General features: G+C 43.0%; 1 protein-coding gene across 1 annotated transcript in view; it reads right to left on the bottom strand.

Moving 5' to 3' along the window:
• Positions 1 to 22,536, bottom strand: part of LOC142738053 (uncharacterized) — an 86,815-nt gene extending 64,279 nt beyond the window's left edge. Inside the window, exon 1 of the mRNA XM_075849740.1 lies at positions 22,252 to 22,536. Coding sequence (XP_075705855.1) covers positions 22,252 to 22,536 — 285 coding nt within the window. The remainder of the gene's footprint in view (positions 1 to 22,251) is intronic.
• Positions 22,537 to 25,185: the final 2,649 nt, after the last annotated feature.

The raw sequence follows: 25,185 nt of genomic DNA, 5'->3' as shown, positions 1-25,185 counted from the left end.
ACAGCCTGGCCAGACAGAGCTAGCTCCCGCCCTCTGTCTATTTATACCTTCATTTCCTGCTCCTCCTTTGCCTGTGATTCTGTCGGTTTCCTGGCTCTGCTGCTCCTGCTATACTATTGACCTCTGCTTCAAATTGACCCTGGCTTTACTGACTACTCTCCTGCTCTGCGTTTGGTACCTCGTACACTCCTGGTTTGACTCGGCTCGTTCACTACTCTTGTTGCTCACGGTGTTGCCATGGGCAACTGCCCCATTTCCCTTAGCTTCTGTGTACCCTTGTCTGTTGGTCTGTCGTGCACTTATAGAGCGTAGGGACCGTCGCCCAGTTGTACGCCGTCGCCTAGGACGGGCCGTGCAAGTAGGCAGGGACTGAGTGGCGGGTAGATTAGGGCTCACCTTTCTGTCTCCCTACCCCGTCATTACATAATCACAGGCCCAAATACCTTTTCTACCCTGGTCCCTGACACACTATGGACCCCCTTGAGGCCCTGGCTCAGCAAATCCAGGGTCTTTCCCTACAGGTCCAAGACCTGGCTCAGAGGTGCAACCAGCGTGATGCTACCCTGGTAGTGCCCCCCACCTCACTTCTAGAACCCAACCTCAAGTTGCCTGACCGGTTCTCAGGGGACCGGAAGACTTTTTTCTCCTTCCGGGAGAGTTGTTGGCTCTATTTCCGTTTAAGGCCCCACTGAGAACTAGCGAGTGGGTATAATTATGTCCTGGCTCCAGGACGGCCCCCAGGAATGGGCCATCTCCTTGGCTCCTGACGCCCCTGAACTTTCGTCTGTTGATTATTTTTTTTCCGCTCTCGGGCTCATCTATGACGAGACTGACAAGACTGCCTTTGCCGAGAGTCAGCTGGTGACCTTACGTCAGGGTAAGAGACCCGTTGAGGAGTACTGTTCTGACTTTAAGAAGTGGTGTGTAGCTTCTCGGTGGAATGACCCTGCCCTGAGGTGTCAGTTTAGATTGGGTCTGTCGAACGCCCTGAAAGACCTATTAGTTAGTTAGTTATCCCTCTTCAGACTCTCTAGATCAGGTTATGGCTTTAGCGGTACATCTTGACCGACGTCTCAGGGAACGACAACTCGAAAGTTTTTGTGCCTTTTCCTCTGACTCCCCTATGATGGCTCCAGAGGTTCCGTTGCTTCGTTCTTCCACGGAAAACTTGATGAACCTATGCAACTCGTAGCCTCCGTGTCTCCCCAACAATGTAGAGAGTTCCGCAGGATGAATGGTCTCTGCTTCTACTGTGGGGATGACAAGCATCAAGTGAACGACTGTCCTAGGCGTAAGAATAAGCAGCCGGAAAACTTCCACGCCAGAGTGACCATCGGGGAGGTTGCTTGGGCGCACAGGTATTTCCCGTAAATATGAAGCCTAATAAAATCTTGCTTCCCTTTCAGCTCTCTTTTGGTGGTAGGTCTGCCACCGGCAGTGCCTTCGTGGACTCAGGGTCTTCTGCTAATATTATGTCTGTGGAATTTGCTATGTCTCTAGCTATGCCTTTAATTGATTTGCCTAAACCTGTCCCGGTAGTGTGTATCGACTGCACTCCACTTGCTAATGGTTATTTTACACAGAATACCCCTGTATTTGAACTTATGGTTGGCTTCATGCATTTGGAGCAGTGTTCTGTGTTGGTGATGCAGGGATTATCGTCCGATTTGGTTTTAGGCCTTCCTTGGTTGCAGATGCATAATCCCACGTTTAACTGGAATACTGGGGATCTTACTAAATGGGGTAATGAATGCATGACTTCCTGTTTTTCTATTAATTTGGTTTCTCTCAGTGAGGAGGTGAACACTCTACCTGAGTTTATTCAGGACTTCGCTGATGTTTTTTCTAAAAAAGGCTCCGAAGAGTTACCTCCTCAGAGAGTACGATTGCGCAATCGATTTGGTACCAGGAGCTAAACTCCCTAAAGGTAGGATATTTAATCTCTCTTGTCCTGAACGTGAAGCCATGAGAGAATATATCCAGGAAAGCCTGGCCAAAGGTTACATCCGCCCCTCTACTTCTCCGGTAGGTTCTGGCTTCTTCTTCGTAGGGAAGAAGGATGGTGGTCTTAGGCCATGCATCGATTACCGGAACTTGAATAAGGTCATTGTAAGGAACCAATATCCCCTTCCTTTGATTCCTAATCTCTTCAATCAGGTTCAGGGGGCCCAATGGTTCTCTAAGTTTGATCTTCGGGGGGCTTATAACCTTATCCGAATCAGGGAAGGGGATGAGTGGAAGACTACGTTTAACACGCCCGAAGGTCATTTCGAATACCTCGTCATGCCCTTTGGGTTGTGTAATGCTCCCGCGGTCTTTCAGAATTTCATAAATAAGGATTTAAGAGACTACCTGGGGGTATTTCTTGTAGTGTACTTTGATGATATACTTGTGTTTTCCAAGGACTGGTCCTCCCACATTGAGCATGTCAGGAAGGTGCTCCAGGCCCTTAGGGAAAACAAACCCTTTGCTAAAACTGAAAAATGTGTGTTTGGAGTGCAGGAGATACCATTTTTGGGTCAAATCCTCACTCCTAACGAATTCCGCATGGACCCTGCCAAGGTTCAGGCTGTGGCGGAATGGGTCCAACCTGCCTCCCTTAAGGCTTTCAAGTGCTTCCTGGGGTTCGCTATTTATTACAGGAGATTTATTGCTAACTTCTCGGTCATCGCTAAGCCTCTTACAGACCTTACTCGCAAGGGTGCTGATCTCCTCCACTGGCCTCCGGAGGCGGTTCAGGCTTTTGAGGTCCTTAAGAGGTGCTTTGTCTCTGCCCCAGTGCTGATTCAGCCTAACCAAATGGAGCCATTCATCATGGAGGTTGATGCCTCCGAGGTGGGAGTGGGTGCTGTCTTGTCCCAGGGTACCAGGGATCTTACCCATCTCCGTCCTTGTGCCTACTTCTCCAGGAAGTTCTCCCCCACTGAGAGTAACTATGACGTTGGCAACCGCGAACTCTTAGCCATTAAATGGGCATTTGAAGAGTGGCGCCACTTCCTGGAGGGGGCTAGGCACCAGGTAATGGTCCTTACCGACCACAAGAATCTGGTTTTCCTAGAATCTGCCCGGAGGCTAAACCCGAGACAAGCTCGATGGGCGTTGTTTTTTACTAGATTCAACTTTGTGGTCACCTATAGGGCTGGGTCTAAAAATATTAAAGCTGATGCACTGTCGCGTAGCTTCATGGCCAGCCCTCCTCCTGAGGAGGATCCTGCTTGTGTTTTGCCCCCAGGTATAATCATATCCTCTGTTGATTCTGACTTAGCCTCCGAAATTGCGGCTGATCAAGGTTCAGCTCCCGGGAACCTTCCTGAGAACAAGCTGTTTGTTCCCCTGCAATTCCGGCTAAGGGTACTCAGGGAGAATCATGACTCTGCACTATCTGGCCATCCAGGCATCCTGGGTACCAAACACCTCATTTCTAGAACCTATTGGTGGCCTGGGTTGCTTAAAGACGTTAAGGCCTACGTCGCCGATTGTGAATTTTGTGCTAGGTCCATGACTCCCAGGTCCCGACCTGCGGGCTTACTATGTTTTTTGCCCATTCCCCAGAGACCTTGGACCCATATCTCCATGGATTTTATCACCGATCTACCTCCATCCCAAGGCAAGTCGGTGGTGTGGGTTGTAGTAGACCGTTTCAGCAAGATGTCCCAATTTGTACCCCTCAAGAAACGACCCAATGCCAAGACATTAGCTACCTTGTTTGTCAAACACATCCTGCGTCTCCATGGGGTTTCTGTCAATATTGTTTCTGACAGAGGGGTACAATTTGTTTCATTGTTTTGGAGAGCTTTCTGTTAAAAGTTGGAGATTGATCTGTCCTTCTCCTCGGCCTTCCATCCTGAAACTAATGGCCAAACTGAGAGGACTAATCAGTCTCTAGAACAATATTTAAGGTGTTTTATCTCTGACTGTCAAGATGATTGGGAATCCTTCATTCCCCTCGCCGAATTTTCCCTTAATAACCGGGTCAGTAACTCGTCGGGGGTCTCCCCCTTTTTCTGTAATTTTGGGTTTAATCCATGGTTCTCCTCCGTTTCACCTGGTGGTTCCAACAATCCCGAAGTAGATGTCGTTCATCGGGAACTGTGCACAGTCTGGGCCCAGGTTCAGAAGAACCTTGAGGCGTCCCAGAGCATCCAAAAGACTCAGGCAGATAAGAGACATTCTGCTAACCCCTTGTTTGTGGTCGGGGATCTGGTGTGGCTGTCCTCAAAAAATTTGCGCCTTAAAGTGCCGTCCAAAAAATATGCTCCCCGGTATATAGGGCCGTACAAGATCATTGAGGTCCTTAACCCTGTCTCCTTTCGGCTGGAGTTACCCCCGTCCTTTCAGATACACAATGTGTTCCATGACTCCCTCCTGAAAAGATGCTCCCCGTCCTTGGCTACCTCGAGGAAACCTCCGGTCCCTGTTCTCACCCCTGAAGGGGTAGAATTCGAGGTGGCCAAGATTGTGGACAGAAGGATGGTCCAGGACTCCCTCCAGTACCTGGACCATTGGAGAGGTTACGGGCCTGAGGAGAGGACTTGGGTACCCGCCCGGGATGTTCACGCCGGGTTATTGCTCAGGAAGTTCCATCTTCGGTTCCCCAACAAGCCAGGTCCAGCTAGGAAGGGTCCAGTGGCCCCTCATAAAAGGGGGTGTACTGTAATGGATTTGCCTGACACAGCTTCTTTGTCGATGCCCGTGGTTAATTAGCCTGCATCTGTGCCTAGGTCTGTTAGGGTGACTCGATCAGCTACCACTCAGGCTGGGAGGCTGAGGAGTGGGAGAACCTATCACAGCCTGGCCAGATAGAGCTAGCTCCCGCCCTCTGTCTATTTATACCTTCATTTCCTGCTCCTCCTATGCCTGTGATTCTGTCGGTTTCCTGGCTCTGCTGCTCCTGCTATACTATTGACCTCTGCTTCAAATTGACCCTGGCTTTACTGACGACTCTCCTGCTCTGCGTTTGGTACCTCGTACACTCCTGGTTTGACTCGGCTCGTTCACTACTCTTGTTGCTCACGGTGTTGCCGTGGACAACTGTCCCATTTCCCTTAGCTCCTGTGTACCCTTGTCTGTTGGTCTGTCGTGCACTTATTGAGCGTAGGGACCGTCGCCCAGTTGTACGCCATCGCCTAGGACGGGCCGTGCAAGTAGGCAGGGACTGAGTGGCAGGTAGATTAGGGCTCACCTGTCTGTCTCCCTACCCCGTCATTACACAGCCTTAGCAAAAAAAAAAAAAAAAGCTTGGTAGTGCTTCTTTAAATCTACAACAACGATTTTAGTTAAACCATAGATATTAAACTAAATTATATAATACAATAGCTAATTATACTGTATGACAAAATATTGAAAAAAATATGATCTAATTAAAGGGTTGATCCATGTTCCAGATTTCCCAAGATAAAAGAATAAATTTTTATGGCCCCAAAATATAACAATAATAAACATTTATTTTCTATGTATATACCTTTTGATCAATTGTCACCCTTTTGCATGTTCACAAACTCCTTGAACCCCAATCTGTTTGTTTACTTATGCACATCCATAAAGAAGTCATGTGACTGCAGTGGCATATATGACTTAATGGTTTCTCTGGTTTCAAGAAACAAGCGTTACAAGATCTGAGGGATGCCCTCTCATCTGCTATGCGATTGTAGATTTCCACTCTCATATCTTTGCAACCCAAAACAACTGTTCAATACCTTCAAATCTCTACTGCGCCCTCCAGCATCACCTCCAGCTTGAATTTTGTAAAAGGGGTTCAATTATGTGCATTTAACTTTGTGTGTCTTTTTCTACATACAGGTAGTGATGACTTCCGCAGGGGCAAAAAAGCTTTTATTATGGGTTAATACTATATTGATAGCCGGCCTGTGACACGATGCAATGTGTAGTCATGGGTACGGGGTACGGCCCTGCTGTCGGAGTTGTGGGAGACCCTGCTGGGCAAAGTGCTGTCTACTTTGCCTAGGACATACTACATGTAACGTACTTCAAGTCCGGGTAGTCTTATTCCTAGGTGCCATTTCGGGGGAGGTCTTACTACTCTTGTGCAGAAACCTCTGAGACGTATTTGTGAAACGCCTATTTGCCAAACAGGGCTGGAGGCGCTGAAAAGGCTATAATATGCCAGATTGCCAAGCGGGGAGGAAGTCGCTAAGAGCTGGATTGCTGGGCAGGTTCCCCAGTGAACAGGTCTACCGTGTGTACAGGAGCAGAGTACGGTGAAATTCATCATCACCACCAACCACTATAAAAAGTTGCCATTAAAGACTGTGTTATTGCATGTGTAAAGTTTAAGAATTCTGCCTCTCCAAGAGAAGTAAATTTCCAGCAAAGGTTCGATTGTTGTATCACCTGTCATTATTATACAGTTAGTAGAGGGCCCCTACTACAATTTCATCTAAAGTTTTGGCAACATATTTAGAAAGAAATTGATCAGAATTTGCTTTAGTCTGCAGCATCATCTGTTTGTTCAGGTCTTGTTTTAAATAAATTCTTTTATTTTTGGAATTTTTCAATTGGAAAAGAGAAAAAAGAAATTTTGCCAAAAGCAATAAACAAAGCAATTGTCAGCTCGCAGGCCGTCATAAGCAGCAACGCAAGTGTCGGCTCACAGGCCGCAATAAAGCAAATCAAGCCAATCAAACACGATACATGTCAACATAGTAAACTATGCAAAGTTATAAAAGGTAATTGTAGAGAGCAGAGAAGAGTGAAAAAGAAAAGAGAAAGTAAATCTCTTGGGGAACAAAGAGAGCAAGAAGAGGAAGAAAAGAGAAAACAAGAGGAAGAGAGGGGGGAAAAAAGGCTGGAGGGGGAGATATAATCAAATAAGGAACAAATAAGTTTACATAGAAGAGAGGGATCTAAATTCAGCAGAATTTTGGAACCTTATCCAGTGATGCCAGGATTTGAGGAATTTATTGTGAGTACCTCTCAAGGACATACCGAGCAACCGAAGAAAGAGTAGTTTGCCTCCACAGATACAAGATCCTCTTGGGATACAAATCATTGGCTGCATAACCAGATGAGTATTTACAGGTAGATAAAGGGATGTCGCCGAGATAGAGCAAATTATACTATCATTTGAAGGTTTGAGACTTGAACAGGACATGTATATTGTCACAAGTGGCGTTGAGTCACTCTACATCCATTCATCACACTCATGGCCTTCGGATTTGTATATTCTTTTTACAGACGTGTAATCTAGCCATTGACTTGGTTGAACTTGTCCTTGAATTATTGGAATTTTTGCTGTGTCACAATTTTTTTATTTTCAAGAACAGGTACTATCTACAAAATCGGCGTACAGCGATGGGGGCAACCTGTGCCCCATCGTGTTCTAAGTTGTTCATAGGTTTCTGTGAGAGAAACATGATCCTGAGTGAACAAAATCCTTTTGAAGTGTTTGTGGTATCCTGGAGATTCTTTATAGACGATGTTTTATTTATTTGGCAGGGTACCGAGGAAGATCTTATATTGTTTCTGGACTATTTGAATATAAATGACATAAACATCAAACTTGTGAGCAAATATAGTAAGACTGAAATGGAATTCCTGGACCTACGAATTCTTGTTGAATCTGATGGTAAGCTTGTTACAGATATTTTTAGGAAAACTACTTCTGTAAACTCTAATTTAATGGCTGACTCCTCCAACCCTAGACATATTATCAAGACCATCCCACGAGGACAATTTCTTCAAGCTAGATGCATCTGCTCCTCTGACGAGTGTTTTGAATATCGGTCGAAAGATTTAATGAAAAGGTTCCTTTAATCGAGGTTATGAACAAACTCAAGTTGTTTGAGAATATGAACATGCAGAGGCCATGAATCGGACAGATCTTTTGAAACCGAGATCAAGAAACAGGTCTAATCAAAATGTGGTGAGGTTCGTTTCGGGATATAACAAACAATGGAATGTTATGCGTAATATATTTTGCCAACACTGGTCTATATTGCAAACCGACAAATGTTTATCTAAGATACTCACTCCTGATACGGCAATGACTCCTTGACCAAGTCCGAATTTACGTGACATACTTGTTCAGAGCCATTATGTTCCCCCTCTTAAAAACCAATACATCTTTGGAACCAGAGGGCCTAAATGGGGTAATGTGCCATGTGGAAACTGTGGGGCTTGCAAGGTTATGGAGAAAACCGATTCCTTTCTTGGGTCGGACCGTACTAGAGTGTACAAACTCGTGCACTTCATTAATTGCAATGTTAGGAATGTGGTCTATCACGCGCACTGTCCTTGCAATAAGTTTTATGTGGGGATGACATCTCAGGGATTACCATGGGAGTAATTGGAGGCTTCTTACGGTCAAGGGGATTGACCGTATATATCAGGGGAATCGTGGGGGTGACATCTTTAATAGCCTTTTACATAGGGAGGTGAAGTGGATTGTGAAACTTGACACTTTATCTTCCAAAGGTTGAATCACAGAGTACTACTACTTTTGTTTTTTGTTTTTGCTAGTTTTTGGGATATTGAACCCTACCATGTGGACTGCCATTTTATGAAGATAATTGAGGACCAGCTTTGAATTATGGATATGGAAAAATTGATCTTAACGGGCTTTTATAATCGATAAATATATTTTGTTTATTATACATATTGTGTATTATTCTTTATGTATATGTATTTGTTATTATTGTGTATATACAGTTGTGGGAACTATGGTATAGATGTGAAATGAGGATAGTGGAACATTCAACCTCATAAAACGTTGAGTTTGTTTTACGTTCCTCGTAAAAACTTTAGGTGTTTTTTAACACATAACTTTTAAGACTTTGTCTCTTGTAACGGTGGTTTTTCTTTTTCTTTTTGTGTTTTTGTATTGATCTAATATGTGTAATTGTTTGATAGTGGGATTGAGGGTACACATTCTGTATGTATTAGTATAATTTGTGTGCACAGTACATATGCATATACTCTTCATATTGACACTATGATCAATTTTTGTGGCCGTTTGCTCATGAGTCTCCGCAGGGGTCCACGGGAGGCGGTAGTCCTTCTTGGGGCTCTCATGCGGACACCGTGGACTAATGGTTTTATTTTACTTTATCTAGTATTTAACTCTATTTTTTATTTTTATGCATTCATTGGTGTCACTAATTGATATATATTATTAATCTACTTTAAATCTTGAGTATAATAAGTTTGATTTTTTTTTATTCACCTATTATGTGGGTGCAGAAGCTCTAGAGGGGTGGGTGGTCTGGCTTTCTCGACCTACATCGCCACGCTGTTTGCGTTGTGATGGGCTTTGGCTGCCGCTCCGTCCACCGATATCTCGAGTCCTCTTGTTCTCACATATATCTATAATTATGCTGTACACTGTATAGTGTACTTTCTAAGGGATTTTTATTATAGTGATTTGGCTGGGGTGATAGGGTCTTTTTAGGGGACTCGCACTTCCCGTGTTGGGCACGGGGGTGCTCTCCCTCTCAGGGACCCCGTTACCACTTTTCTTCCTAGCACACTGTTATATAATACATGATACATGGTTTTGTATACATATATGTTTGTATATATGTATGTATATATATATATATATATATATATATATCCATATCTATATGTATGTATGTATGTATGTATGTAATATATACTGTAAACAGTCAGTAGGAAGACTGGTAGAGGGTAGGTATGTGCCACTGAGATTTCTTATCTCTGGGAAGTTCGTTGCTCAGCAAGTTTAGTTGGTGAGCAGGAGTTTTTAGGCTGGATTTCAGGGTCCGGGATTTGGGAATGGCTGTAGAGATTCTGGGTGGGATGGCCATTCCCATACCTCCACTCCAGGTTTTGGTTTCTAGAGGTTCTGAGTCTCAACTGGCCTTGATTAAAAGGGAAGCTGACAGTGTGAAGAGGAAGAGAGAGTGAGGAGGAAGGAGATTGTTGTTCCTCCAGGGACACTGCTATGAACGAAACACCTAACAAAGGGCACTTGCACGCTCAGGTGGTGGCTGCTACAGGGTGAGAACTTTAAAGGTTGTTTTTCCACAAGTTATATTGTTTTGTTTGTTGCTTTACCCAGTGGATGCAAGCTCTGTACAAAAAGGATTTGTTTGTTTGGTGCAAATAAAAAGTACCCGCTGTTTGTGTTCACCCCGTTTCCGTGTGCGTGACTGCCCAATACAGCAGCCCAAGTGGGACGCCAGCGCACAATACATATATATGTATAGAACCTATATATAGGGCATACATATGCATCATTTCACATGATAAATCCTCCCAAGTAACACGACTGTACTCCTATTGTATAATATAACACCAAAAACAAGAACCCACGGAGCCTATAAGTCAAATGTAAAAACACAATCTTTTTATTCCATAAATTACAAACATTACATATACACAATATTAAAAATGAATCACAGATAACAAGAGGATCGCCAAAAGAGAGTAAGTATTCAGCAAATGTTTGATTACACCAAAACAGATATCAATATGGGCCACAAAAAAGTGCTTAGTGCAAAGGAGAAGTCAAACATAGTATGCATACTCTAAACTATGTATATGGGCCTGTATTATTGGCAGTTACTATAGAGAGTCAAATATAGAGCCCATACTACTGATTGAATGTACACCTACCGATAAAGTGCTAAGTGCAAAAAAAGTTTTTCAGGGAAAGATTAAGATGGAGAGTAGAGTACTGCCCCATGTGGCTGGAACTCAAGAATGGCGACCTGCCCCAACGTGTTTCGGCTTACGCCTTCGTCTGGGGGTGGCACTTACAGATACATACTTCCTATTTATCCTATACAAGGACCAATTACATATAGATCCGCCAGGTGAACAATATATTAAGTAACTAACTCGATAATTTCTTGGCGTCATGTCCGCATTTGTTCATAGCTGCTCATCACAGCAACGCCTCTTATCACGTGCACATCAAGATACCGGCTTGTAGTGAGTTGCTAAGGACGCCTGCACACTTGATCCAGGTACGTTGTCTAGATTTGTACAGTCTAATGTAGCTAGTCATGATGTTACGATGTGAGTATTTAAAGGGACCTATTCAAAAAGAGCTTTATCACTATCTCTATCTTCTGAAAAAGTTCCATGATAATTTCTGGGAGAAATGTAAATAAATACCCCAGCAAGTGATAGTATAAGACTCATATATTATAGTCAAGGCATCACATCTATTATAATCCATCAACGACTATTGCTCAGTATATAAATATACATAAAAACATAGTGAATGAATTGTGCTGATATAAGCAAAACCAATTAATTCCCTAAATGCAAAAGAAAGAAATTTCATATAGTGCAAAAAATAAGTAAACTCATGTGGTAATATGACACACTAGACGTGTCATTGTAAACAAATTTCATATACATATATATATACATATATATATATATATATATATATATATATATATACATAATAAATATGCATATAAGTGAATAATGACATGTAAATAAATAATGCATCTTAGTGAAAGAATACCATTTATATACAATATATTAACATTACAATATATGTGAAAAAATATAAATATCAAAAATAATACAGTACATACCAAATAAATATACAGAAATAAATAAAGTACTAGTGAATAAGTGGGCAAAATTAGTTGTGCATATATCGGCTCAAGAAAAAAAATATAGAAATATGTTTTTTTGCACTGTAGACATTAATAGATAATTAACAGTACAATTGTATAGACGACCATATCCGAGGGAACAGGTGGAAAGCATCTTTTTGATGTCTTAGGCTGGGTTCACACGACCTTGTTACGTCCGTAAAGTACGGAACGTATTTCGGCCGGAAGACCCGGACCGAACACAGTGCAGGGAGCCGGGCTCCTAGCATCATAGTGATGTACGACGCTAGGAGTCCCTGCCTCGCTGCAGGACAACTGTCCCGTACTGTAATCATGATTACAGTACGGGACAGTAGTTCCACGCAGAGGCAGGGACTCCTAGCGTCGTACATCACTATGATGCTAGGAGCCCGGCCCCCTGCAGTGTGTTCGGTCCGGGTCTTCCGGCCGAAATACGTTCCGTACATTACGGACGTAACATGGTCGTGTGAACCCAGCCTTACGGTACCATCTATCACAATGTTGGTATATCCCTAGGTATCTATATCTAGTGGACTAGGAAGAGAAGGACAACATATATGTTAAAATCATATAATAATAGTATATTACATAAATAAAAAATGCTGCCACAGAGCATACACAAAGATCAGAGAAAAGAGGCGTACCCATGTGATTAGTTCAGGCCCCTCGGCTGCATAGTCCCCAATGTCCAAATCCATTTACTTTCCAGCCTCAATAACATTTTCATCAAGTCTCCACCTCTTATGTTCATTTCCACATGGTCTATTCCCCTCACTTTTAACAATCTGGAATTACAATTGTGATATAATTTAAAGTGGCGAGGATAGCTTTTAATTTCTCCACTTTATCAGCATCATTTATCCCCTTTGCAGATAAAATGTCACGTACATGTTCCCTAACACTCACTCGAAATTCGCATGAGGTTAGTCCTATGTAAATTTTATGACAAGGACAAATTGCATAGTAAATCACACCACATGTAGCACACGTGATGTGCCATACAATTTTAAAAGTTTTATCTCTCTCAGAGTTAGTGAAATCTGCAACACGTTCAATGTTGGGGCATGAAATGCAGTCTCCACAGGGGGAGCAGCCCCATTTTGGCCCTTTTGTGCCAAAGAACTTTTTTTTCTTGTTATACTGGGGTGTAAAAGCTCTGGACAAAATGGTCCTTGAGGTTTTTTGCACGTTGGTATGTTACAAGAAGAAATTTTGGCAATATTTTATTTAATATTGGATCGGCTCTCAAAATTGGCCAATATCTGTTTAGATAGCTCTTCATCTCTTCCCAAGAAGAGTGATACGGTGTAATAAATCTCACCTCATTACTTTTAGTTGTTCTAGCTGCTGGTTGTAAGAGTTTGTTTCTCTCTGTTTCCTGGGCCCGTTTTTTCGCATTTCTAATGCAGCGTTTGCTGTATCCACGGTAAATAAATCTATTATCTAGATCTTTAGCTTGTTTTAAAAAGTCCTCATTTATTGAACAAGTAAGTTTTAGTCTGAGGAATTGGCCTGTAGGTATGGTGGTGATTGTCTGTTTTGGGTGTACAGAGGTAGCGTGTAGAAGTGAGTTTACAGATGTTTCTTTCCTAAACAAATCAGTTTGGATATATCCATTATCATCGCATTGGATTTGAATATCCAAAAAATCTACTTGTTTTTTTTGTCACACTTATATGTTAGTCTAATATTCTGATCATTTGAATTTAGTTCAGACATAAATTTCTGTAGTTGTTCAGGTGTTCCCTGACAGATCATGAAGATATCGTCAATGAAGCGGGCCCAAAAGATGACCCGGTCCATTGATGTACCATGATCTGACAGGAATAAAGATTGGCATATGAGGGCGCACATGCAGCCCCCATCTATAAGATGCAGGGACTTTTTAGCAAGATTTATTCTTGCTAAAAACTGCGTCTTATAGTCTGAAAAGTATATTAGAATAATTCAGACTTATAGACACTGCAACACCAATTATGTTTACTCTACAGCGCTTATTTGAACAAATCTCATCCACACGCTGCGTAAATAACCCACCGAAAACCGTTCATAAATTGACCTGCGGCGCATTTTTTTATCCCACAGCATGTCAATTTATGTTGTGGAATAGCTGGTTTCTGTTGCAGGCTTTTCCCTTTTGAATTCAATGGGGAGGTAAAACCCGCAAGAATTAGCACATGTTGCCATTTTTGCAGCGGAAAAGCTGCAATATCGGGGGCATCCGCAATAAAAGTGCCTAGAGCAGCACAAATTCTAAATACGGCCCTGTTCACAGTACAGATAGACAATGACCCAAAACATACTTCGAAAGCAACCCAGGAGTTTTTTAAGGCAAAGAAGTGGAATATTCTGCAATGGCCAAGTCAATCACCAGATCTCAACCTGATCGAGCATGCATTTCATTTGCTTAAGACAAAACTTAAGGCAGAAAGACCCACAAACAAGCAACAACTGAAGACGGCTGCAGTAAAGGCCTGGCTAAGCATCACAAAGGAGGAAACCCAGCGTTTGGTGATGTCCATGGTTTCCAGACTTCAGGCAGTCATTGCCTGCAAAGGATTCTCTACAAAGTGTTAAAAAAAACATTTTATTTATATTAATGTTATTTTGTCCAATTACTTTTGAGCCCCTGAAATGAGGAGGCTGTGTAGAAAAATGGTTGAAATTCCTAAACGTTTCACAGGATATTTTTGTTCAACCCCTTGAATTAAACCTGAAAGTCTACACTTCAATTGCATCTCAATTGTTTCATTTCAAATCCAATGTGGTGGCATGCAGAGCCCAAATCATGAAGATGTGTTACTGTCCAAATAATTCTGGACCTAACTCATATATATATATATATATATATATATATCAGGGGTCTCAAACTCGGCCGGGTAAGTGGGCCGCATATAGAAAAAATGGGAAGTTGACGGGCCGCATTACTTTCAAATTTGATACAATACAAAATTATTGTTAATCAATTAGTTATTTGAACTACTATAACACTATATTACTATAATAATAATAATACTACATTACTATAATAATACCGCTGGATTTAAAATTTGAGATATTTCTCCACGTGCTTATTTCAACAATCCAGTTTTACAGTTTAAGTGTCGCTAAATGCAGTCCGGAGGCTCAGTTAGCACACATGTCAAGATTGGGCAGCCCCTTTTAGATAGTGCCACAGTGCCCTCGGTGGATGCTGCCGCAGTGCCCTCTGTTGATGCTGCCGCAGTACCCTCTGTGGATGCTGCCGCAGTGCCCTCTGTGGATGCTGCCGCAGTGCCCTCTGTGGATGCTGCCGCAGTGTCCTCTGTGGATGCTGCCGCAGTGTCCTCTGTGGATGCTGCCGCAGTGCCCTCTGTGGATGCTGTCGCTGTGCCCACTGTGGATGCTGCCGCTGTGCCCTCTGTAGATGCTGCCGCTGTGCCCTCTTTAGATTCTGCCACAGAGTCCTCTGTAGATGCTGCCCCAGAGTCCTCTGTTGATGCTGCCACAGAGTCCTCTGTAGATGCTGCCACAGAGTCCTCTGTAGATGCTGCCACAGAGTCCTCTGTAGATGCTGCCACAGAGTCCTCTGTAGATGCTGCCACAGTGTCCTCTGTAGGAAATGCAACACACCCCTAGATAATGCCACAGTGTCCTCTGCAGATACTGCCACACATCCACTTGTAAATGCTGCCACAGTGCCCTCTGTAGATGCTGCCACAGTGTCCTCTGTAGATGCTGCCACAGTGCCCTCTGTAGATGCTGCCACAGTGCCCTCTGTAGATGCTGCACCGGTGCCCTCTGTAGATGCTGCCACAGTGCCCTCTGTAGATGCTGCCACAGTGCCCTCTGTAGATGCTGCCACAGTGCCCTCTGTAGATGCTGCTACAGTGCCCTCTGTAGATGCTGCCACAGTGCCCTCTGTAGATGCTGCCACAGTGCCCTCTGTAGATGCTGCCACCAGTGCCCTCTGTAGATGCTGCCACAGTGCCCTCTGTAGATGCTGTCACAGTTCCCTCTGTAGATAATGCCACAGTGCCCTCTGTAGATAATGCAGCACACCCCTAGATAATGCCACAGTGTCCTCTGTACATACTGCCACAGTGCCCCCTGTAGATGCTGCCACAGTGTCCTCTGTAGATTCTGCCACAGTGCCCTCTGTAGATGCTGCCACAGTGCCCTCTGTAGATGCTGCCACAATGCCCTCTGTAGATGCTGCCACAGTGCCCTCTGTAGATGCTGCCACAATGCCCTCTGTAGATGCTGCCACAGTTCCCTCCGTAGATGCTGCCACAGTGCCCTCCGCAGATGCTGCCACAGTGCCCTCCGCAGATGCTGCCACAGTGCCCTCCGCAGATGCTGCCACAGTGCCCTCCACAGATGCTACCACAGTGATGTCAGGGCCTTGCCCAGAGCTGGAGTCCCGGAGCAGAGCCGCTTCTAGCACTATGCCTGGGATTCCAGCTCTGCTCCTGACATCACTGTCCATATATGGACAGAGATGTCAGGGACAACCCCAGAGATGGAGTTCCGGGCAGAGCGCTAGTAGGCTCTTCCTGGGACTCCAGCTGTGCTCCTGACATCACTGGGACTCCTGCTCTGGGGAAGCCCCTGACATCATTGTCGATGTATGGACAGCGATGTCAGAGGCTTCCCCAGAGTCCCAGAGCAGAGCCTATACTAGCGCTCTGGCCGGGACTCCGCTCTGGGGAAGACCCTGACACACTGTCCATATATGGACAGCGATGTCAGGGAATTCCACAGAGTCCCGGAGCAGAGCCTGTACTAGCTCTCTGCCTGGGACTCCGGCTCTGGGGAAGCCCCAAACATCGCTGTTCATATATGGACAGCGATGTCAGGGAATTCCAGAGTCTCAGAGCAGAGCCGATACTAGCGGCTCTGTGTCCCGCGGGCCGCAGATGACAGCACCAGGGGCCGCATGCGGCCCGCGGGCTGCGTGCTTGAGACCCCTGATATATATATATATCTATATATATATATATTTATTTATTTTTTGATTTTTAAAAACTTCATTTAATTTTTACATTTTCTTTAGTCCAACTAGTGGTCTTAAACACACGGTCGTTAGATCTCTTGCACAATACACTGCAATGTTTATGTGTTGCAGTATATTGTGCTTTTTACGTTCTCCTATTAAACTCATTCATTAGGCCCCCGGTTGTCATGACAACCCAGCGGCTCCCCACGATCACATTATGGAGCAACCCCTCTATCTAAGGGTATGTTCACACGGCAACGCCAATTACGTCTGAAATTACGGAGCTGTTTTCAGGCGAATACAGCTCCTGAATTTCAGACGTTTTGATAAGTGCACGTGTTTTTCGTGGCGTCTTTTACGGACGTAATTGGAGCTGGTTTTCATTGGAGTCAATGAAAAATGGCTCCAATTACGTCCCAGGAAGTGACATGCACTTCTTTGAGGCGGGCGTCTTTTTTACAAAAAAGCCAGTCTGCACAGAACACCGTAAGACCCATTGAATTCAATGGGCAGATGTTTGGAGCCGTTTTTTCGGCCGTAATTCGAGGCGTAAAACGCCTGAATTACGTCCGTAAATAGGGCGTGTGAACATACCCTAACAGTGCAGATGCCATGGCCGCTATTGACCTCAGCGTCTAAGCCGTTAAACAACTGAGATCCGCACTTTGGATCAGGGTCAGCCGGTGTGCTCACTCCATACTTTCACCTCTGACTTCCGCTGTACATGTATGGTGTATGTCAAGAAAGGGTTAAACTAGTTTTGTTCATTGATCCGTTGAGCTAAAAATCAGTATGAATATGTGTGTAACAAAACCTGATCTTTCATACAGTTTTTTATTACATGTTCATTCAGATGCATTGAAAATTGTTACCTAATTCAAAATGTCGCTTGTGCAAATTTAAATTAGAGATCAAATATTGACTGTTTTCTGTTCAGAGTTCAGTGATATTTTGAGTGATAAATGATTTGCGTAGCATGTGAGCAAGCAAAGTATTGCTGTGAACTTTGTCTTTTATTGAAATACAACCAAGATTGTTCTTAGGAAAGTAGTTAAAAAAGAATCTCAAAATATTCTTGCAGCAGTTTGTACATATAGTAGTGTACTAGCAGTATTGTGCAGGATACTTCAGTGCAGGAAGCGTGGTGGATTAAGAATAGACTCCCTGTTGGGCAATTTGTTCATTTTTAACCCCTTCCCTCTTTGGCCACTTTTGACCTTCCTGACAGAGCCACATTTTTCAAACCTGACATGTTTCACTTTATGTGGTAATAACTTTGGAATGCTTTTAGCTATCCAAGCGATTCTGAGTGTTTTCTCGTGACACATTGGACTTTATGTTACTGGCAAAATTTGCTCGATACATTCAGTATTTAATTGTGAAAAACCACAAAATGTGGCGAAAATTAGCATTTGTCTAAATTTAAATGTATCTGCTTGTAAGGCAGTTATACCACACAAAATTGTTGCTAATTAACCTCCTTTATATGTCTACTTTAGATAGCATAATTTTTTGAACATCCTTTTATTTTTCTAGGATGTTACAAGGCTTAGAACTTTAGCAGCAATTTCTCACATTTTCAAGAAAATTTCAAAAGGCTATTTTTACAGGGGTCAGTTCAGTTGTGAAGTGGCTTTGAGGGCCTTATATATTAGAAACTCGAAATAAGTCACTCCATTTTAAAAACTTCACCCCTTAAAACAGCATTTAGAAAGTTTCTTAACCATTTAGACGTTTCACAGGAATTAAAGCAATGTAGAGGTGAAATTTACAAATGTAATTTTTTTTTGCATAAATTTATTTTGAATCCATTTTTTTTGTAACACAGAAAGTTTTACCAGAGACATGCAACTTAATATTTAATGCGCAGGTTCTGCAGATTTAGGAAATATCCCACATGTGGCCCTAGTGTGGTAATGTACTGAAGCACAGGCCTTAGAAGCAAAGAAGTACCTAGAGGATTTTGGGGCCTTCTTTTTATTAGAATATATTTTGGGCACCATGTCAGGTTTGAAGGGCTCCTGTGGGACCAAAACAAAGGAAACACCCCAAAAGTGATCCCATTTGGGAAACTACACACCTCAAGGAATTATCTAGGGGTATAGTGAGCATTTTGACCCCACGGGTTTATTGCAGAAATTATTGGAAGTACGCTGTAAAAATGAAAATCTAGGTTTAATCTAAATTTTGGTTTAGCTAATTTTTTTTTTCATTGCCACAAGAACTAAAGGGGAAAAAGCACCACAACATTTGTAAAGCGATTTCTCCCGAGTAAAACAATAGCCCACATGTGGTCATAAACTGCTGTTTGGACACACGGCAGGGCTTAGAAGGGAAAGGGTGCTACTTGGCTTTTACTGCTCAAATTTAGCAGGAATGGTTTGCGGAGGCCATGTCGCATTTGCAAAGCCCCTGAGGGGACAAAACAGTCGAAACCCCCACATGTGACCGCATTTCGGAAACTACACCCATTGAGGAAATTATCTAGAGGTATAGTGAGTATTTTGACCGCACAGATTTTTTGCAGAAAATATTGGTAGTAGGTCGTGAAAATGAAAATCTAAATTTTTTCAATGAAAATGTAGATTTTGCTAATTTTTTCTCATTTCCACAAAGACTAAAGGAGAAAAACCAGCACAAAATTTGTAAAGCAATTTCTCCCGAGTAAAACAATACCCCACATGTGGTCATAAACACTTGTTTGGACACACGGCAGGGCTTAGAATGGAAATAGCGCCATTTGGCTTTTGGTGCTCAAATTTAGCAGGAATGGTTTTCGGAGGCCATGTCACATTTACAATGCCCCTGAGGGGACAAAACAGTGGAAACCCCCCACAAGTGACACAATTTAGAAACTACACCCATTGAGGAGATTATCTAGAGGCATAATGAGCATTTTGCCCGCACAGTTTTTTTGCAGAAATGATTGGAATTGGGGTGTGAAAATTTAAATCTACATTTTTTCAAAGAAGATGTAGGATTAACTTTTTTTATTTTTTTATTTCCACAAGGACTAAAGGGGAAAAAGCACTACAAAATTTGTAAAATAATTTCCCCCGAGTAAAACATTACCCCACATGTGTTCATAAATGGCTGTTTGGACACATGGCAGGGCTTAGAAGGGAAAGAGCGCCATTTGGGTTTTGGAGATCAAATTTAGCATGAATGGTTTGCGGAGGCCATGTCGCATTTGCAAAGCCCGTGAGGGGACAAAACAATGAAAACACCCAAAAATTACTCCATTTAGGAAACTACAACCCTTGAAGAATTCATCTACGGGTTTAGTGAGCATTTCTACCACGCAGGTGTTTCATAGAATTTATTAGAATTGGGCAGTGAAAATGAAAACAATCCCTTTTCTTCAATAAGACGTAGCTTTAGCTCAAAATTTTTAATTTTCTCAACAAATAAAGGAAAAAAAGAACCCAACATTTGTAAAGCAATTTTTCCAGAGTACGGCAATACCTCTTATGTGGTCATAAATTGCTGTTTGGGCACAGAGTAGGGCTCAGAAGGGAAGGAGAGGCATTTGGCTTTTGGAGTGCAGATTTTGTTGGATTGATTTCTGTTCGCTATGTCGCATTTGCAATGCCCCTGTGGGAACAAAACACTGGAAATCCCGCAGAAGTGACAACATTTTGGAAACGACACCCCTCAATGCATTCACCTAGGGGTGTAGTGGGCATGTTAACCCCGCAGGTGTTTTGCAGAAATTAGTGTGCACTCGATGTTGCAGAGTGAAAATTTGTTTTTTTTCCATAGATATGCCAGCTTGTGCCACCATAACAAGACAGCTCTCTAATTATTATGCTGTGTTTCCCAGTTTTAGAAATACCCTACATGTGGCCCTAATCTTTTGCCTGGACATTTTACAGGGCTCAGGAGTGAAAGAGTACCATGTAACATTGAGGTCTAATTTGGCGATTTACAAAGTATTGGTTCACAATTGCAGAGGCTCTGGTGTGAAATAATAAAAGAAAACCTTATTTTGGAAACTACACCCTTCAGGGCATTTATTAAGGGGCGTAGTGAGCATTTTTACCCTACAGGACTTTTCCATAAATGATTGCGCTGCGCATGGTGCACAGTAACATTTTTTCCCTCTATATGCTATTTCGGTGGCAAATATGTCATGCCCAGCTTGTGCCAATGGAGACGCACACCCCAAAAATCGTTAAAAGGGTTCTCCCAGGCATGCGATGCCATATATGTGGAAGTAAACTGCTGTTTGGGCACGCTGTAGGGTTAAGAGAGGAGGTAGCACCATTTGGCTTTTGGAGCGTGGATTTGCTTGGTAGTAGTTTTATTTGAGTATTGCTGGTGTTTCCGTTTATAATGTGGGGGTACATGTAAGCTGGGCAGAGTACATCAGGGGCATAGTCAGGTGGTATAATAATTGGGTCAACTAAAACAGTAAAACAATCCATAGATGTGTGTTACGTTGTAACACAATCCTTTCTGCACAGGCCAGTGTCGCACTGATAAATGTCCTTTCTTATCAACCTTTTGGTCCAGAGTCCGCACCTTTGCAGTTTGGGGAATTTTGCTGGGAAAGCGTTGTGCTGGTATAATATGAGCACCCTCGCTTCCAGCAAATATGTTTGGGCCCTGCCCTTCCTGGTTTCCTAATTTTAGGGCCTTGATAATTCGCCTCTTGAAACAGAAGAAACGTTCCCCTCGGGCCTGCACAATTGCATATTTTTTATTTCCTGACTTATTGGAGCCTTCACTAATTTTATTTTTTCATAGACATAGTGGTATGAGGGCTGTTTTTTTGCAGGACAAGGTGTAGTTTTTATTGGTACCATTTTGGGGTATATGCGACTTTTGATCACTTTTTATCCTTTTTTTTTGGGAGGCAAGGTGACCAAAAAACAGCAATTCTGGCATAGTTTTTAGGTTTTTTTATACATCGTTCACCATGCGTTATAAACTACATGTTAAATTTATTCTGTGGGTCAGTACGATTCCGGCGATACCTAATTTATAGCACTTTTTTTATGTTTTACAACTTTTTGCACAATAAATTTTTTTTCGTAAAAAGAATGTATCTTTTCTGCCGCCAAGTTGTGAGAACTATAACGGTTTAAGTTTTTTTTAGTTGACTGTGCTGTATGAGGGCTTGTTTTTTGTGAGACGAGCTATAGTTTATATAGGTACCATTTTTGGATACATGCAACTTTTTGATCATGTTTTATTCCAATATTTGTAGGGCAAAGTGATCAAAAATCAGAAATTCTGGTATAGTTTTTTACGGTTTATTTTTACGCCGTTCACCCCGTGGAATAAGTAACATAATATTTTTATAGTTCAGGCCGTTACGGTCGCAGCGATACCAAATATGCATGGTTTATTTTATTTATTTTTAATAATAAAGGACTTGATAAGTGAACAGGGCAGTTTTGTTTTATGTTATTACTTGAAACTTATATTATATGTTTTAAAACTTTTTTTTTTATACTTTTTTTTTACACTTTGTTTCAAGTCCCACTAGGGGTGTTGAAGGTCCAACTGTCAGTTTTTTTTTTTCTAATACATTGCACTACCTATAAAGATCCTTCTTTCCCATGCTCCCAAGAATAAATTGGCATAGGATGGGGCACAGGTGGCACCCATGGCAGTCCCCTGGACCTGTAAAAAGAAGCGATCTTTAAAAATGAAAAAATTGTGTTTGGGAATGAATTCAAGCAATACAAGTAAAACCTTACATAAATCTTTGGCTAGATTGCTTGATCTCAAAGCCTGTGAGACTGTCATGAAACCATCCGAATGTTGTATTGAGGTGTACAGAGATTCCACATCTGCAGTAACTATCAGGTAGTTGTCATCGAGGGTCAAGCCTTCAAGCCGGTTTAGTGCTGCAGTGGTATCTTTAATATGAGAAGGCAACTCAGCAACTATGGATCTTCCAGGAGGATCAGTGATGTCTTTATGGATTTTCGGAATAAGGTAGAATGTTGCGATTCTAGGATTAGTCATCATCAGAGATTCATATATATATTTACATATTATTTCCTTGTCCAAGGCTTCCCGTAAGATTTCTTCAAGAGCTGTTGTTGAAAACATGGATGGGCATTAGATGAAAGTTTAGTGTAGCATGTGGTGTCATTGACTAATTTAAAAGTCTTTTTTTCATACAGACTTTTTGGCCAAATAACAATATTCCCGCCCTTATCTGCTGGTTTTATCTCATCATTTTTCAGAGCTTTCAGTTCTTTAAGCGCTTTACGTTCATCGAATGATAAATTATCCTATCTTTGATTTCCCATATATTTGCTGACTAAATTAACAAAAACATCAACCGAGGAACATAGATTCAAAGGTGGAAACTTTTGTGATTTTTTTCTTCATAGCTGTAGGGAATTTGTTTACCTGTTCTGCCGTATTGTCCTCCTGTAAAGATTCCAAAGCAGCTAGAGTTTCTTGTTCCTGTAAAGTGGTTAGGCCATTGCTTTGATCCATTTTACTATGCAATTTCTTTAAGATAAATTTGCGTGCGAATTTCATTGCTGGGGTTCCAATGAGCTGCAAACAACTTAAATGCAAAGATCGCTTAATGGCAGGGATCAAAGCTAATTTCAGTCCCCGCCATTACAGCCGGATGTCAGCTGTAATACACCGATGATAGCACCAGCTCAGCTCCTGAGCCGGTGTCCACCATTTGTCGTATGGATACGGCAAAATGTAAGAAGCACTAGCATTCCATGACGTATCCATATGGGAAATGTCGGAAAGGGGTTAAATAAAGTTTCTCGTATGCTTGCAACTTTACTGCACAAACCCCAACTATTTCATCTCCACCAACTTTGCCAAATTAAACACAAAGGCAATAGGAAGATCTAAATTGAAAGTGCCCCAAAGTTTCCATTGCCTGGGTATCTGATGCCATAGGAAGCCACCTTTGCCACAAGTCTGAGCGCTGAATGTGCCTGGTGCCTAAAAATCGCCTATCCTCTGTTATATCACTCACTACAGCGTTTCATACTCCCTCTTGAAGTTATATCAGCAGAACAACTCTGCATCGCGAGCTTCATGAAACGGGTTTCCATGGTCTCGGAGCTGCACACAAGCCTAAGATCACAATGCCAAGCTTTGGCTAGAGTGGTGTTATGCACACCACCACATGAATCTGGTGTGATTAGTCGCGTTTCACTATCTGATTGATGAAACCGAGTTTGGTGGATACCTGATGAAAACCACCTACTATAAAATATGACGGAGAGCTAATGCTTTGGGGCTGTTCTTTAGAGTTTGGGCTATGCCCCTTATATCCGGTGAAGGGTAATAATTTGTGGTCTTAGCATGCACACAGCGGAGCCCCTGATAGTAACATAGTGACCATACCATTTTTTTTCCTTTTATCTATACTGAGGCTATGTTCACACGGGGTATTTTGCAGGAGCAATATCTGCCTCAAAATTCCGTTTGGAAGTTTGAGGCAGATATTCCTCTCCCTGCACGCAGATTTTCGCTGCAATTTTCGCGCCGTTTTTTGCCCGCGGCCTTTGAGCGCCGCGGGCATAAAACAGCGCGAAATACGCTTTCTCTGCCTCCCATTGAAGTCAATGGGAGGTCAGAGGCGGAAGCGCCCGAAGATAGGGCATGTCGCTTCTTTTTCCCGCGAGGCAGTTTTACTGCTCGCGGGAAAAAGACGCCGACGCCTCCCATTGAAATCAATGGGAGGCGTTTTCGGGCCGTTTCTTGCCGAGTTTTGCGACGCGGTTTCCGCGTCAAAAAACTTGGCAAAATACCCCGTGTGAACATAGCCTGATATTGGTTTTTCCATTGCTCTTCTTCTGTCTCCTTCTTTGTTATGGTACTTTAAGGTCAGCAGTGAGCCTGCTCCATACTTATTATGTTTATGCTCTGCTCTAGTTTGCATAATATTGATTAAAGACACATACTTTTGCACTTAGGCCCTATTCACATGACAGAGTTTTCCCTTGGACTCCGTGAAGTCAGGGACTTCTCCTGGAGCAGAGTCACTGGCCACAGGGTCGAGAGATTCCGCTTCAGAAGTGCCTGACGTCACTGTATCCATATATGGACACAGTGAAGTCAGGGAATTCTCCTGGAGCGGAAACAGCAGAATCCCCGACCCTGTGGCTGATGTCTCCGCTCCAGTAGAAGTCAGGTACTTCTTCTGGAATGGTGGCGCTATCTAGGTAGGGGGGTGCCATCTATGGGGGTGTGCTGTGTAGAACTACCTACAGAGGGCTGTGTGGCATTACCTATGGGGGGCTGTGTGGCATTACCTATGGGGGGTTGTGTGGCATTACCTAAAGGGGGCTGGGTGGTACAACCTACGGGGGGCTATGTGGCATTACCTACGGGGGGTTGTGTGGCACTACCTACAGGGGGCTGTGTGGCACTACCTACAGGGGGCCGTGTGGCACTACCTACAGGGGGCCGTGTGGCATTACAGGGGGCCGTGTGGCACTACCTACAGGGCGCTGTGTAGCACTACCTATAGGGGGCTGTGTGGCATTACAGGGGGCTGTGTGGCATTACAGGGAGCTGTGTGGCACTACCTACAGGGGGCTGTGTGGCACTACCTACAGGGGGCTGTGTGGCATTACAGGGGGCTGTGTGGCATTACCTAAAGGGGGCTGGGTGGTACAACCTACG

Source organism: Rhinoderma darwinii, chromosome 1 (assembly GCF_050947455.1).
Source record: "Rhinoderma darwinii isolate aRhiDar2 chromosome 1, aRhiDar2.hap1, whole genome shotgun sequence".
NCBI classification, from domain to species: Eukaryota; Metazoa; Chordata; class Amphibia; order Anura; family Rhinodermatidae; genus Rhinoderma; species Rhinoderma darwinii.
Note: the sequence above shows the minus strand (reverse complement) of the source record. Positions and strands in the feature narration are given on the sequence as shown.